The sequence below is a fragment of the Enoplosus armatus genome, chromosome 18 (assembly GCF_043641665.1).
Source record: "Enoplosus armatus isolate fEnoArm2 chromosome 18, fEnoArm2.hap1, whole genome shotgun sequence".
NCBI classification, from domain to species: Eukaryota; Metazoa; Chordata; class Actinopteri; order Centrarchiformes; family Enoplosidae; genus Enoplosus; species Enoplosus armatus.
This window is the reverse complement of record NC_092197.1, coordinates 1,222,776-1,238,825: the sequence shown is the minus strand read 5'-3', so window position 1 is coordinate 1,238,825 and position 16,050 is coordinate 1,222,776. Positions and strand designations below refer to the sequence as shown.

Below are 16,050 nucleotides of genomic sequence, written 5' to 3'. Positions count from 1 at the left end.
GCCCCGCCGCCCGCTCAGCTGGCCCTGTCACGCACCTTGGCGCTTGATGTTGGTCATATCTGGTGGAGGACATTGTTTTTTTAATTCCCTAAAACCAAACCCATCCCCAGCCCAGTTATTTTATTGATTTGGTCGTCCCAGGGTCGAAAGATGGCGGACCTCGAAGCAGTGCTCGCCGATGTCAGTTATTTGATGGCGATGGAGAAGAGCAAATCTACTCCAGCGGCCCGGGCGAGTAAGAAAATCATCCTGCCTGAGCCCAGGTAACCACATCTACAAAGAGCTTACATGTTGTGCTGTGGCCCGAGCTTGTGTGTGTTTGTCTGCCTGTCAAATGGATGAATCTATTGTGCATGCTATGCAGCCATGCAGGGAGATGGAGGCGTGCTTCCTCTCAAACCTGTGACTTACTGTAGATGCTAAGTGAAATATGACTGTGGAGCCTTTGTCAGTTGAGATTTCTGCCAACATGCAGCAGCTCATGGCTTCATAATGTCACCAAAACAACCGTGCAATAGCTTCATTTGCATGACATTTACACCTATAACTTACAAAGAAGTTAACCCTCAGGAAGCTATTTTCTGGGCTAACAGCAGGTTGTGATGCAGCTACATGCAGAATATTTGTCATGATATTGTCATTTTTTTCAAACAATACCAAGTGTTAATGACATCCTGTCTTTGCTATCTGTGCTGAAATGTTCCGTCAGACGTTCTCCATTTGCTCCCAGGCCTGCTTGACTTCCAATCGGATCATAAATATGTTTGATGTCGCCTGTGCAACATATTTCTGGAGGCTGCTGAGTGTTTGTGGGGTTGTATTTGCTGTGAGCCCTTTGATGCAGTTGCACTATCAGTATGTGCAGCTCTTGCGCCGAAACCTCTGCTCATCCACGCTGTTTGCAAGAACCCAGCGTGAGTCGGCCATCAGACAAGACTACAGCTAAAATCTGATTTAAATAACCCCCCCCCCCCCAACATCTACACATAACGGCACATCTTTTTGTCCCTGCTACGCAGCTTATAGGGGCTTGGATGTGTCTCCTCAGACCAGGTTTTAGGCATGTGAAGAGTGCAACTTGATTGAAGAGGATGTGGTTTAAAATTTGTTTTTTTGAGATAGTTGCTTTTCAAACGAGGTTTGTAAATGTGACAGTGTGTTTCGGCTTTAGTCAAATGATAACCATTGTGTGAGGAGCAGCTTGGTGTAGAGCACATGTTAGCCGGCAGTTGGCTCCGCTGTCGGGTTGAATTTGTGTTCATCCTGTTTACAGTTATCACCTTGTACTTCACATTTATTCATCACAGACTGAAAACTATTATGGACACACCCACACATGTGTAGTGGCTCTACACGCTGACTTGAAGTGTCGATGTGAGTTAAACTACATAATATTTAAACCAAGAGTGATGTTGGAGGTCAGCTGTTCAGTTACTTACTGACTTGTCTTGGCAGATCAGCAGAAAGCGGTGATCCAGACAGTGCCTTACACACAGTAATGAATATGAAGCCTGTTGGTTTTTCCAACTGAAATGATTTAATTAAGGGATTTTCTATAATAGCTAATTAAATGCACTAGCCTAGATCAATTGCCATTTATACATTAGAGTTCAGAATGATATAAAATCATTCATTACCACATTCATCTATCATGAAGTAGAAATGCCCTGGCCTCTCGACAACTTTAAGAAAACATTCCCACCTCCAGTGCTCCAGCAAACAGCCACTTTTTGTAATGAATTCAACCCTCTGGCAGCTCAGAAGAGAACAGCTGATTATGTTTAACTGTCAATATTTGCTGACATTGGTTAACACCAAATTACACACTATATAACATAATCATTTTATAACACGTTTGACTTATTATCTGTGACATAATATTTCTCAATGCTTCAGTTCTTTGAGGTAATTTAACCACCACACCAGGAGATTCTCATATTTTAGCCCATTTGCTTCACGTCTCACTCACTTTACATTACAGCTCACAGTTTGTCAGTTTTTTGGAGTTGGTAAATGTGGGTTTCCTTCCTTCAGGCAGTTATTGGTTTCGGTTCATGTCAGTATGGTATTAAAATGAACATGCAGAAACTTGACGCTTGCTTCGGACCGTGAGTCCTTTACATCGAACATTCTGTCACGTTACGTTTTTGTCAAGTCAGAATCGTGTTAATGTTGCATAATAACACCTGTGGCATTAGCGCTGCACGCCCTCACCTCCCGATCTCTGTAGTGAATATGACCACCGCTCTGCCTTCAGTACAGAGACACGAAATTCAATTAGGAAAAACAGGCCAGCTGTGCGCTTTGACAAGTCTAGCAGGGCGTTTTTCGCCCTCTAGTGACACATTGGTCCAAACAAGTTAGCTCTAAAGGAGGTCTAGCATGCTTTTCATATTCTTAAAGGAATACTCCACTGAAAACCGGCCCCTCTTGCATGCTTGAAAGTTTGCTTTAAAAGTTTGTTGTTTGCTCCGTCGCAGCGACAGACACAAACAGCTAACCAAGCTAACATCAAACCCAAGCTGTATATTTAGTAATATTTTTGAATATTTGGGCAAATATATACTATGCTGATATGATAATACAAGCTGACTACAACTGCCATCGTCTGGATGAAGCTACAAACTTTTCAAAACAGAAAGAAAATGTGTGCTTAAAGGAAAATAAAAACGAGCAGGGTAGTTCAGAATCGGTTTACTTCTTGCCTTCGTGGTTGTGTGCTTACACTGGGCGTTTTTTTGATCGAATCCGTTGATTGTTCCTTGTTGGACTCCATTTTAGTACTGTTGCCATATCAACAGACCTCATTATCGAAGTTGGTGGGTACAATGTTGTCATATCGATACGAATGATGGCTCAGGTTATAAAAACATATTTCCCTTAAGTGCAGAATGTGTCCAAGGAATGAGTTCCTTATTGCAGTGAGACAGTTTGAGGTCTTGGTGGACAGGGACCTGTGAGCAGGGTGAAAGGTCAGGTATGAACGTACCTGCTCTCTTTGTTGTATTTGCTTTGCAGTAATTGAGCTGATGTGAGGGGCAGCCTATAGAGATGCTCTGGTCAGACCTTTTCTTTTACAACAATGAGCCGCTAACGCAGCCTTTAGCTTTGTTAGCCTAAACCCAAAACGCCCACTCTACTGTACTCGTAGTTCAGGATGTACATGTGACATTAAATGGCTTGTAATTCAAAAAACCCATCCCCCTGCTTATTGTAGTCTGTTTGCCTTTTTTTATGTTCATTTCATGTTAATTAATGAAGAGCCTCTAAAATAGAAAATGCTCTTTTCCTCGATGAAAGCGCTGAACAGTTGACGTGCTGTTTTCAAGGCATTTGGTATTTGAATCATACACTGATAATAAGCAGAAGTAAATTATTTAAATCAGTAATAACACAAAATGCTTTCGTCAGGCCGGTCGGTGTTCAACAAATTCTGACAAATCTTACAGGCTTACAGTCAAATTAGATCAAACTAAACATGCAGGGCAGCTAAAGGTTAAACCATCTGGCATCTACAAAAGGGCTTTAGCCCACAAATGCCTTCAGTATATCAAGTAGAGGAATAAGTGACGCACACAGTACGAATCTACATTATTAGAGTGACGGCTAAAAGCAGATAGAAAGAGACGACTGGTAAAGGTTAACTAACAAAGCTCTTTAATGCCAACTTTTCTAATGTTGAAAGCTTATGAAAACATGCATTAAAAACTTGAAGGATGAGGCTGGTGTTATTTTATACTTTCATTATTGTCATTAATTCTCATGAAAAGATGAACCAAAACCAAAAATGTGTCAGTCCGTCTGTCAATACTTCCTGACTTCCTGTCTGTGGCTCTCAGCTCGCAGCCCATTGGTTCCTGCTGAAGACGTTTAAAAACACCTCACAAATATATAGTTTCATTTTTAAAAAAAGGCTCAGGAAGTAGTGCATTTGTACTATCTGGACTACTTTCAGCAGCGGATTTGGTGCTCGAGTGAGTTTTCGGGGCAGCAGGATGGTGTCCGTATCCAGCTGTGTCCTTTAAACAAAGCAGCAGTTGAACACTTTCATCAACATAATGATTTTTACTCCTGGAGAGCTGCTGCTGTAACGTACAAACTGAAGACCCTCACATGACCCGATCACCAGAACCAATAAATTTGCCACTTTTATTAAATCTATAAATCTGTATTAGATTCTGCTGTTTAGGTTCTTCAGGAACAAGTAGAAACATTATTGATCAGTATTGAGCAGCTTTATGTTGGTGCATGCTCTCTCCGTCACAGGCTGTTGGACAGTCAAACTGTAGAACAGGCTAATTGAGTTCACTGCTCCTCATTAGATGTTCAGTCAAGAATCCAGGTTGTGAAACGTTGACGCTGGAAGTTAATCCAAGGATTGGCAGCCATGTGCCACTGAGGTGCTGACGATATACAGTTTCAATCCAGCTAGAGACCAGGCCAGGCCATTTGACTGATTAGCACATCATCAACCAGAAAGTAGGAGGTAATCAGCTGTTCAGCTCACCTTGATACCTGCACACTCAGTTCGTACAGTTTTAAACTGCATCAGGCAGACGTGTTTCTATATGAATAAATCCAAACAAGCAATAGTGTACAGCTTTTGTGAATGTGGTTTATTAAGTGATTTTATGTTTGATATGAGCTTTATTATTTATTGCCCACGACACTGCAGAGATAAAAGCCTCAGCTAATGGACTTGTAAAAGCACTATTGCACTGCTGTTGAGTAAATCAGTCAGCAAAGCAAGACTCCCAGTAATGTGAAAATGTACTTAAAACATGTCAGTTAGGTCATTATTATCACAATAATGTGTTGCATTATGTTTCTTCCTGTGCAGCCTTATCCCACATATCATCATCGCGCCTGAGTGCTTCAGATGGCTTCAGAGGAATCACTTAAATCTGCAGCGGATTGTAAAGATCTGAGAATAATGTGGCCAACACAAGAGAGGAGAGTGTGGATGGTATCTGTGAAAGTAGTTTCTGAAAATAGCAGAAGTTGATAAAGTCTGTCGAGATTGTCTGCAAACTGACAAACTTTTATGTGTACGCGGTTTTAGCAGTTGTGTATGTGTGAAGCCTTCAGCCGCATGCTTGTGGGGGGGCAGTTAAATGTGGCACTTGGGAGATAGCGTGGTGCTGCCACATTCTCGGCGGGCCAAGGCTATGTCCTCTGGCAGAGAGGTGAGATTTTGACAGCAACACTGGAGGCAGTTGAGACGAGAGGCGTGGGGGAGGGCGATCGGACGACCCGCTGTTGCAGAGAAATCCATATCTGAGACGAGACGTGACGAAGTTATCCAGGAGGTGGAGATACAAGTGAAAACAGACACTCTGTTAGTAGTTTCAGTCTCAGGGTTTGAGCCAGAGTGCACCATTGTCATATTGACCCCCCCTGTCAGGAGAACCTCCCTGCTCCGAGCTGTTACCGTTAAATCAGGGCAGGATCGATGCTGTTAGCAGGTGTCTCTCTTTCAGATCTTATCGGCTGTAGTCGATAACCATCGTTTTGTAAGTTGTCTGGTGCGCCTGGCCGAACTGCCTCTCTGTATTGTTAATATTAATATTGAAATTTAGCGAATGTGTTGTGTGTTATTTGCCGTTGGACAGATTCCAGTGTCACTGCGCCTGTCGGTTTCCAGCCCTGTTCTCTCTGTAGCTAGATGGCAGTTGAGGACTGAACGGCCGCTAACGCTAACAGATAATAAACAGTTGAAACCCTCAGTTGTACTTCCCATTACATCACCTTAATCAGGGTTCCTGCAAAACTGTACCCTTAGCTAGCGACCTCTTCAGATGTGACTTACCAGTAGTATCATTTCCATAAGTGAAAAACTATGTAATTCCATATTGGAAGGCCTGCTAACTTTTGATCACCAGCAGTATGATTTATAATTGTAATATCTGTAGTGTAATTGGAAACAAAATTAGTCTAATATTGATTCTCATAACATTTTAATGTTCTGTTGCACTCATGGGGCTGTTCAGTCCCCCCCCCCGCACGGAGCAGTGACTCATTAGAAAAGTACCATTGGGCCCATTTGACCCCTCCAAGTCTTTTCTGCCTCAGACACTTGAAGCAGTGGTACTCACACTCTTCACTTGTATACAGTTTCCAAGGAGCATGCGATTGTCACACTTGAGTCATCACAGTTTTCTGTCAGCTCTCATGTTTCCTCCTGTTTCAGCTGATCTGTCGGTATTTTAGTGACGTGTTTGTGCCGATTTTCCCGTTTTTGCAGAACTTGCAGCAATTATGATTGCTGATTAGAAAACGGGTAGCAGTGTGAGTATCGAGGTTATCAGGAGTGTGTGACCAGCTGTACATGCTTTGTTGGAAACGGGACATCAGATCAGAGCGGTGGTGGCAGCTTTTAATTATATTTGCCTCTTCACCTCAAGAGCAAAAGCATAATTGCATCAAAGATAACGTGTACGGAGCACATTGGAGGTATTCACAGATGAGCATTTCATTTTGAAGTTTCTCTTTATCACGAGTGATTATTTCTGCAGTTGCATAATCTGGCAGTTGAGCTGGAGAATGAATGTGGACGCTGTTATAATCACACGAGGTGCTAAATCCCAAAAGTAACGTTGTTACTACGGCTGCTGTTTTCAGCCAACACGGAGATAATGTTGTTTATCATAAGAGCTTTTATTTTAGCTTCTCAGGACAAAACCATGGAGTATGTCAGGTTTTAACATTTATCACCACATCTAGAGTGAACCCAAAACCTCATAATAATGTTAGTCCCTCAGTGAATTCATAGGAAACGATTGCTTGTTTGAAAATTGCTCAATTTGTCTCAGGGCGCTCCATTCACACCCCCCTAAACACTACACGTGTTGCATTCAGACGCCAAGCAGTAGCAGGAAAAACAGGTTTCAAAGTCTAACTAGTTTCCCCAGTAAAGAGAGTAATTGCATGTCCAGAGGCTTAAATAAACTGAAATAAGTGTTCTTCCCTGCAGCTCAGGTCATGTTTGTATCGTCAGCTTTGAACGCAGCTTTCTGAAGAGACTCTGACAGATGCAGCGCTGCTCATTGTCTCGTCACACGGTGGGAAAGTGACGATTAAATGTCAGGCTGAGTTTAAAATACATTTGAACAGGCCAGGGCCTGGGCAGTTGGCACTGTGTGGTATGTTATCAACACAGTTCAATTACATGCCCACAGACCCAGCTATAGAAATGTCAGTGACATCCTGTTAATATGTTAAATATTTACACATCTGCATACTTCCTGTAGTGTTAAGTAGTCACCAACACAATGTTGTCACAGTGTCAGTGTGCAGATCAGCAGCTCAGTCACACCGACTGCTCCTGTTACTTTCAAAACGTTCTTTATTTGTCATATGCACAACAACTACAGTGTTGTTCTCAGGCTCTCTCCAACTGTGATCTTATAGACTGTATAAAAAGTAAAAAATGAGCACCTAAAGACATAAAATACTGCAAGTAAAATGATAGGAATAATATATATATAATATAATACTGCTAGTCTGGTGTACTGTAAAATGAATAAGCTGTAATGTAAATGGGTTGTGCAGTAATGTAGTAAATGTATATGCACAATGAGAAAATATGTATTTGCTGTTGGGGTGGTGTGACAGCTTGTAAACAGGAAGTCAAATAAAGAGATGGATATAGATGTAAACAGGCAGTGTCATTAGGTGAAAGTAGTATGAAGATGGTTTAATGGTTGTTGCTAAAGAAAGACCAAAAAAACACAGATAATCAACAGAAAAAACTAAGAAATGAGCTGAGCTGTTAACCTGTTTCAGAATCCTTTACACTGCATGGACCCTGACCTTTACTGCTCCACTGAAAGTTACTCACTCAAGTGAGACCTCAGCACTGACACACACACACACACAGCGTTAAGACATTTTCATTACTCGTATCACTTAACTTCAGCACAGACTATATAACGTGGATGTATCCTGAGCAGCGGTCCTGTCCAAGTGCACTGTAGGAAATCAAACATCTTAGGTGTGCACTGTTAAAGGTATTTAGGAAGGCTTGTAATTAGGTCAGATAACATTGGAAGAGTCTCCCACCATCAGGGTGCTGCTTTGTCATCACAGCAAAAGCTTTGGGGGGTTTAAAGGTCACATAGGAGACAGTAGAAGACTAAGCTAGTGTTGGTAGCTTTTGGCTTATTGTAGTAGTGGTCATTTTGTTGGCGAGGTAAGCACGCTGTCATCTAACTGTGCTAACAGCTGGTTCATGCTGAAGCAGATGTAATGGAGGCAGAATTATGTAACGTAGCCAAAAGGAAAGTGCAGAGCGTGTTCTTCTGGACCCGGACTGTATCCTACCATAGAGGGAGCCTACAGCAGGTGTGGGACACGACTCCTCGTCTCTCACTGATGGGAATAAACTGTCCTGCTCAAGGACACTTCAGAATATCTTTCTGTCTTGATCGGGGTGTTGCCCATATTCTCTCGATTAATGTTTGGTCCATGAAACATTAGAAAACATTGAAAAGTGCTCATCACAGTATCCTAGAGCCTGAGGTGACATCATCATCACATGTCTTGTGCTGTCCAATCAGCAAAATTGTGCATTTTTTTTGTAGCCTCCAACACTACGACGTAGCACTGCTGCAGCTGACGTGCACCTCCTCAAACTCTGTCAGGACTGTGGCGAGACTACATGGAGACTAAAATCAGACATATTTCAGGGGCACATGGAGCCCCAACCCTGCAGCGAATGATGGAACATGAGAGCATCTTTAATAAACGGAGACTCTAAGCAGTTTGTTGATTATTGGTTCATCTCAGGCTTTAAAATCCTGTGACACTGAAGGCCGTTCATAATACAGCTAATGAAAACCAGCATGTGTGCGACATTCATTCACTCGTGACAGCCCACCACTCATCCACTGTCAGCATCAGTATCCCCTGTAGATAATGTTTTTTTATATTTATCACTATGTGCCAGCAGTCACTCTGTCAGTCAAGCTGCATTGTCACAGCAGGAGCCTCTCTGTTGTCTGTTGTCTCCGGTCATCTGCTCCCGTAAGCTAACGTTGATGAGTAAAGCTGCTGCTGCTGCTAACTGAGGGTTTCTTATAAAGCAATGGAAACTGCTCACAACAAGGTCTGTGTGTTATTGAGCGTAATAGAAAGAAATGTTGCTGTTGAGGTTTTACAATGTTGTTTTTCAGTGCTTGAACGGCACAAACAATTCACCGTTTACCTCCACTGTTTTGGAGGGATATCTCAAAACTGTCCGCCTGGCTGGATCCGATTTGACTCGATTGACATTATAAAAGGTGCACCTGTGTTTTCATGGATAGCGTCATCACCCACAGCTGTCTGTTCGCTGTCTGGCTTTTCTGTAACACTATAAGTTCACTGACTGCTGATTGTCTCTCACCTAACCACACCAACCAAACATACTGTATTGGAAACGTACTTGTTGTTTCTGCCAAATGGGGCATGACCTTTATAGTAAATATTACCCACTGTCTTAATATGGCGCCTAAAGTGGTGAGGTTTCATACAAATAATCCAGAGTCAGCTGCTAATGATTCAGTGGGACACACCAACAGGCCTCCTCTGAAAGAGGAAGTGTTTACTTCCTTGGTTCTTGTTCCTGTAGCTTCCTTGGGTGGCATGTAGTCCCAGTTTTAGCGTTGTGAATTTGACCAAGTTATGGTTTTAATGCAGGTCGCGACACCTTGATATTTTTATTTGCTCAAGAAAATATATAGCCCACAATAACAACATGTTATTGCCTTTCAAAGGAGGAAGAAGGTAAATTTAGCTTTTATTAGTGTCACAGCAGTGGAGCAGCCGTCACACACTCCTCTTTACGCACCTGTAACTAGATGTTTATGCTACGTAAACTGTCAGTACATCACTACATGAGTAATTATGCTGTATCCTGCATTTTTATAAGTTCATACATTTGAATATTTGATGAGGTATTTTTGAAAAAACAGATTTTTTAAGACACCTTTTGTGCACATCACCTCCTGCAGTTTTAATTCTCCAAAGACTTGATATATCAAGTCATGTGTAATTCAGTCCCATAGACCTCTACTGTATTTACATTTCAGCTGTTGTGTACGGTCCAAACTCATTAATATCAGCTCATTGTGATGACATGCACAGTTTACTGCTCAGTATATCGCACCGATCGGCTGTAAATAAGCCTGTTACGTCAGCAACTTGAGTTATTCTCTGTAAAACATTAAATAGAGAAGTGTTTTGCATCTATAGCTCATCAATAATCCAGAATGACTGCTCTCTGCGTCACACACACTTTGTTGAGGAAATGCTTCTATAACATTTTCTTTGGACTTGATCCTGGAAGCAAAAGGTTATTTATGATCGGGTTGTTTGTCCGCTGTTGGAACAGAAAACAACAGAACCTCTCCATGTGAGCAAACACTATCAAAATGTAAATACTGGAGCATTTATGAGCTAGTCATGAGGAGCCAAGGGTTCTCCTTGCACATGCTCAGTACACGCCTGCAGAGGTGTTTGCAGGTGAAGCCAGGCCACTTCTCTCTCGTGTACGTACTGCAGGGTGCTGCTGTAGTGTTAATGGGCCTGTGGAGGGGGTGCTAATTGATTCGTTCTCCCCACTCTCTTTCTCATTAACACCCGTTCCCAGGGTAGCATGTATCCCTCCAGGTTCCCCCGCAGCCTCCCATGTGTCCCTCCTCCATCCCTGCAGTTTGACTGTCAGGGGACAGGTGGCTGGGAGAGTCCCAAACCTAGGCCGGGATCACAGATGGGAGGAGGAGGAGGACAGGACTGACATCTCTGACATTAGGTCATTGTAGCATCTGGCTGAGTGAACTGGTAATGATGTTATATTAATCCACATCTCTTCTCCCCCCCCCCACCACCTTGTGTTCACAGTATTCGCAGTGTGATGCAGAAGTACCTCGAGGAGAGAGATGAACTGACATTTGACAAAATTTTCAACCAGAAAATTGGTAAGTTTCATGTTTATTCCATTAAAGGACAACATCCACTCAAAGGAACCAGATGAAATGATGTAGACGTTGTAATAGAATTACCAGTATTCAGCAGAGAAGACAAGAGGCTGCTCATCCACAGACAATTCAATAAAACAATTGTTGAAATCTGTTTTATTTGAATGTGATCACATTCACACAACCATGGTACATTGTCCCTCTGAGCTGCTGAAGACATGCTCTCAATTTATACAGAGATAGAACTAAAACACATCTTCACTCGAGGCCGCTGGCGAGCTTCTTTTCAGAGCTTCTAACCACATTTCATCTTAATCGGCTGATGGAGTTTGCTCAGGGAATTAGTCCCGGAAACCTGATCCTGATGAAGGCTGCGAGATGCGGTGAAAGCACAGCCGGGCCGATACTCTCTTATTAAGACTGATGCCGATATCTCTAATCGAGACTTTAATAAATCCAATAATGAGATATTAGCAGACGTAACATCCCCAAAACCTAAAACTTTTTAAAGAATTGTGGCTGAAGATGTATACTGTGTAGGACATTTTACAGTTGAAACATAAACTATGTAATGAACGCGTTGATTTCATATATGCACAGATACTAATACTAATACTAAATACTAATATCAGCTGCAGAGATATCAATATATTTATACTTTAGGTAGAGGCTGCCTGTGACTCAGTTTGCTGACTTTATGACGTATGTTACACTATGTATTAGGTGATGTGCACCTACACCTCCCAGATATCACATCTGCCACACTGATGGTGGTCAGAGGTGAGGCGTTGACTCCGTTGTTGTTGATCTCGCCAGGGTTCTTCCATTACTGCTTGCCCCCCCCCCCCCCCCCCCCCCAAAGCTGACTGGACAAAAGCCATTGATCACATGATGTCCTGATGCACTGAATGTCCCAAGTTAGGGTTGTTTTCATCATTGTGGTGTTAGCTGCTTGTTAATCTTCTGCTCCAGTATGTATACAGATGCCTGCCGTCACTTCTCCGTGCAGAGTTATTGGTTGTGATGGCGAGGCGGCTTTGTTTGTGTTTAGTGTCACGGTTGTTGATGCAGTGGCTCGATGCAGAGCGTCGTGTTTCCTGCTTCCTCCTGCCCTCCAGTCGGTAGCAGCGCCTCTGTGCTGGATCCTCCGACTGTTTCCATTCTGAGCCGACAGGCCGTGTGCCAGTAGTTGTGGCGTACCAGGGGACCACAGCCGCCCTGCAGGCTTCTACTAGGTTTACTTACTGTTCTAGGTCTCAGCCCCCCTGTGAGAATAGACTGCGTTAATTCTCCCTGCCTCCTTCTCTTTGTCTTCAGCTCTCGTTCTGTCAGACTTGTTGCTCTCTTTATTTTCTCTGATGTTCAGTATCATCACCTCAGACTTCCTGTCTTCTAAGACACCGGTTTGAAACCCATGACACCTCCCAGGTTCCTGTCCATTAGCCACAATATGTTGAGTACTGCTGATCAGAGTCTGCTGCTCTGTGCTGGCCCTTTTTAATGAAAACATTTTAAGTAAAACTGCCAAAACATTTATTTTCTGGTTCCAGCTTCTCACATGTGAGGATTGTTGTTGTATATCATTGTAAAATGAATCTCTTTGTTTGTTGGACTGCAGCCTGGACTAAGCCAGAGAGTGATGACGTCACTTTGTTCTCTGGGAAACTGTGAATGTCATCTTTCACTATTCTGACATTTGATAGAACAATTAATCCATTAATCTGGACCTAATCATATCCAAGATATTGTTTGTGCACACAGTGCTGAACAGATTTTAACCAAATGCTGGGGAATAATGTTTGTCATCAAATGACATTGATGGACCAGCTGCAGTGTTTGTTTACTTGCTAATGATTGGTCCATGTGGGGACTGCACTACGGCTGCAGCTGACAAATGTTTTCATGATCAATACATTTGTAGACCTTCTGGTAGTAGTTTATTCATTCCCTTCCTAAAGCACAAGTCAAGTCTTTTAAAATCATCCAACCAGAAGAGCTTATCAGAAACAAAGGACATTTTACTGTCCAATGTCTTCATTCTCACCTAAATCGCAGAACAAACTGCACATTGAAGATGTTTCTATGCCTGATGGTGATGTACCTGAACGAACAGAGATTTGACGCTGTGCTGCTGTCCTGGTTCAAACTCTCTCTAGTGAGTCTGTTCCAAAGCTGGATCACATCACACTTATATCTGATGTTTGGAGGTCCACATCACCAGTGATGACCAGAACTGGAACTGAAACCTGTAATGATCATGAATAGTTTAGTCTATAAAATGTCGGAAGAAAAATTCTCATCACAATGTCACATGTTTTTGCTTGTGTTGTTCCTACTGGACGATGTTTATTGTGACCACATTATTGCCCAGCTCTTCTCTCATGGTTTATCTGTCTTACTGTCTCCCTCTGAGCCAGAGCCAGAGCCCGTCCCCTGGTTGCTGCCGGTCATTAGTCCAGCTCTCAGGTCTCATTAGCTAGTCTCCCAGAAAACACGTGTTAGCAGGCCAGTCAATGTGCCTATGCCTCTGGGACATTTACATTCCAGGTAATCAACAGGCAGAAGTCCCCTGCTTAATTCTTGTGATATAATCGTTGGTTTGGTCTCCACTAATGTGGACCTCTTTGTTCCACTGAGCTGAGCACCTTTTCTCATAACACCAGGATTTCCTCGTGCCCTTGAAAAGTCAGAGGTGTTGATTTTGTCCTGACCAATCAGAGACTGCAGAAGCTGCAGTAGTGACGTTAGAGCAGTCAACTCAACGCTGGAGGAAATATGCCAATTTTATAATAATAATAATAAAAATAACTTTATTCTTATAGCACCTTTCATGCAAAGCCCACAGTGCTTTATAAAACAGGATTAAAAACTGTGAAAATAAACAATAAAAACAATAAAACATTTGTTAACAATACCATAAAACAGCTGACAAAATTGGATTACCCCAAATTAAAAGCCAGATTAAAAGAGATCCAGAGTGAGACTGTTCTCAGTTTAGAGCCAGTAAAACAGAAGCTGCCTCACCAGAGTTCTTGAGGGAAACATCAGGAACTTCTAAAAGAAATGCAGCGGAACATCTGAGAGTTCTTGTTGGAGCATAAAATGAAAGGCAGTCGCTGGTGTAGGCAGGGCCAGGGTTATGTAAGGCCTCTAAAATCAACTCTAAAATATTTAAGAGTTCATTATTTCTTTAAGTCGACTTACAACAATCTGCATTGCTGCGTCCATCACATCTGCACCTGTCACTGGAGCCGTTACAGGTCACTCACAGAGAAGCTTCCAAAAAGGTTATGTTAGAACAAAATAACATTTCTATAGAAGTAATAAATAAAAAAGATAACTAACAATGCTGCTGCGTTATTTCCGTGTCTTATCATCTGGAGGATGCTGACTGTTTACCTGGGACACGTAGCTTTAGCCTCAGTGTGTTAGCATGTAGTCATCATGTATGTAGCATATTCATAAATGGTGAATGAAGGGCATTAATATAGCGTGTTGACCCGCTCTACCTCCTGAGCCACAGCCGCCCTGTTGTAGCCATCTTGTGCATATTTAAGACCCTTTACAGGGCTCTCGTTTTTACAATGAGTTAGCTGGAGACGGAGTTGTCCACCAACTCGCAGAGCTACCAGGAATTAGCTAGCCAGCTACAGTTGGTAAAGTCTGCCAGCTGTCATTTTAGCATAATCAAAGATTGTTCTAAATGTGCCATGTTAAAAAGAAAAGCTACAGTAGCTAACGCCTTGATTCTGGGTGCTTTATTTTGAAAATTGACCAGATGCTCTATGTCGTTCCTGTGTCCGACTTCCTGCCCAGCTCGATGTGCTCTGTGCAGATAGATGTGCCTCCTGTCAATAGACGCGTTTTTTTAAAGCGCATTTCGATGATTTGTTTTATTTGCATAACATTTCCAAAGTAAGATCTGTCCTGTCACAACAGGACACAAAGACTCATTCATGCTTTAATAATCAGTCTGCCTCTATTATTGCTACGCCCTTCAACTCGTTTAAAATGCTGCAGCCGTGGTTTTCATACACACATCAACACTGGCTGCCATTGTCAGCTGAAATTGATTTTTAAAGTTCTTCCAATTGAAAATCATATTATTTTATACTCTAGCATGCCCTCTATAATTTTATCCTCAGAAACATCCAACAGTTTTAAACACTGTGATCTTTAGCTTGCATTGCATTAAGACAATGTGCTGAAATCTGATTTTCTGGATCTGCTCAGGGACACATGGGTTGTTCCAGGTAGTGGGTTTACTTGTGTTGGATCTGGTGCACAATGGATCACTTTCTGGTGTTGTCACATATGACGTACGTCTGTCCTTTACAGTCGACTCGCAGGGTTTTAGCTTTAGAATTTGAAGTTGATTTTAAACATCAGCTGTGGAAGCTCGGCCGTGAGTTTGCTTTAGTACTCTTAACATGCTTTGTCCTTTTTCTCAACAAGCCTTGTTGACTGTCATGACAACCAAGGTCAGGAAGAAGACTCTGCACTGCTGCTGGAATGTAGAGACACAGTGTTAACTGGCCAGTGTTTAGTTTACAAAGTGTTTTTAACAATAAAATGTCATTTTGAAATATTAGGTAGGTGAGTAGGACATGTTTGTGCATCAAATGAGCCAAACCTGAACATCTGAGAGTGTTTTACAGGCGAATTGTTAAAGCCCATCTTTAGCGCGTCCTTCACAGTCTGTCTGCTGTCCGGAGACCTGAGGGGGTGAGAGGCAGGGGCCTATTTTTAAGCCTTGTTACGAAGATGAAGAAAGCAGAGTTGAGGAGATCCACCTGTCTTCACGTCAGCTGGGCAGCCGGTCCTTTGTGAGAGCCTGGTTGTGGGTAGATTCCTGCTTGTGAAGTCCACGGGCCAGACAAAATCAGGGTCAGGCAGGATGACCATTATGTAATGGACATTCTGTACGCTCTAAATATAGCAGGCATACTGGCCACTACTTCACCTTGAATACTTTTGTAAATATGTATATGGTTTACTACAATAACTACTGCATCCAGAGCTGCAGCCAGTTTACTAATGTGTACTATTCTATGGTTTCAGTGCCGGCTGCATGTGTTTAAATGAGAAGTCA

The 16,050-nt window shown here is 42.4% G+C and overlaps 1 protein-coding gene across 1 annotated transcript in view; it reads left to right on the top strand.

Moving 5' to 3' along the window:
* grk3 (G protein-coupled receptor kinase 3) overlaps positions 1 to 16,050 on the top strand; it is a 42,688-nt gene continuing 26,638 nt past the window's right edge. The window contains exons 1-2 of the mRNA XM_070924680.1: positions 1 to 263; positions 10,882 to 10,958. Coding sequence (XP_070780781.1) covers positions 151 to 263; positions 10,882 to 10,958 — 190 coding nt within the window. The 5' untranslated portion in view covers positions 1 to 150. The remainder of the gene's footprint in view (positions 264 to 10,881; positions 10,959 to 16,050) is intronic.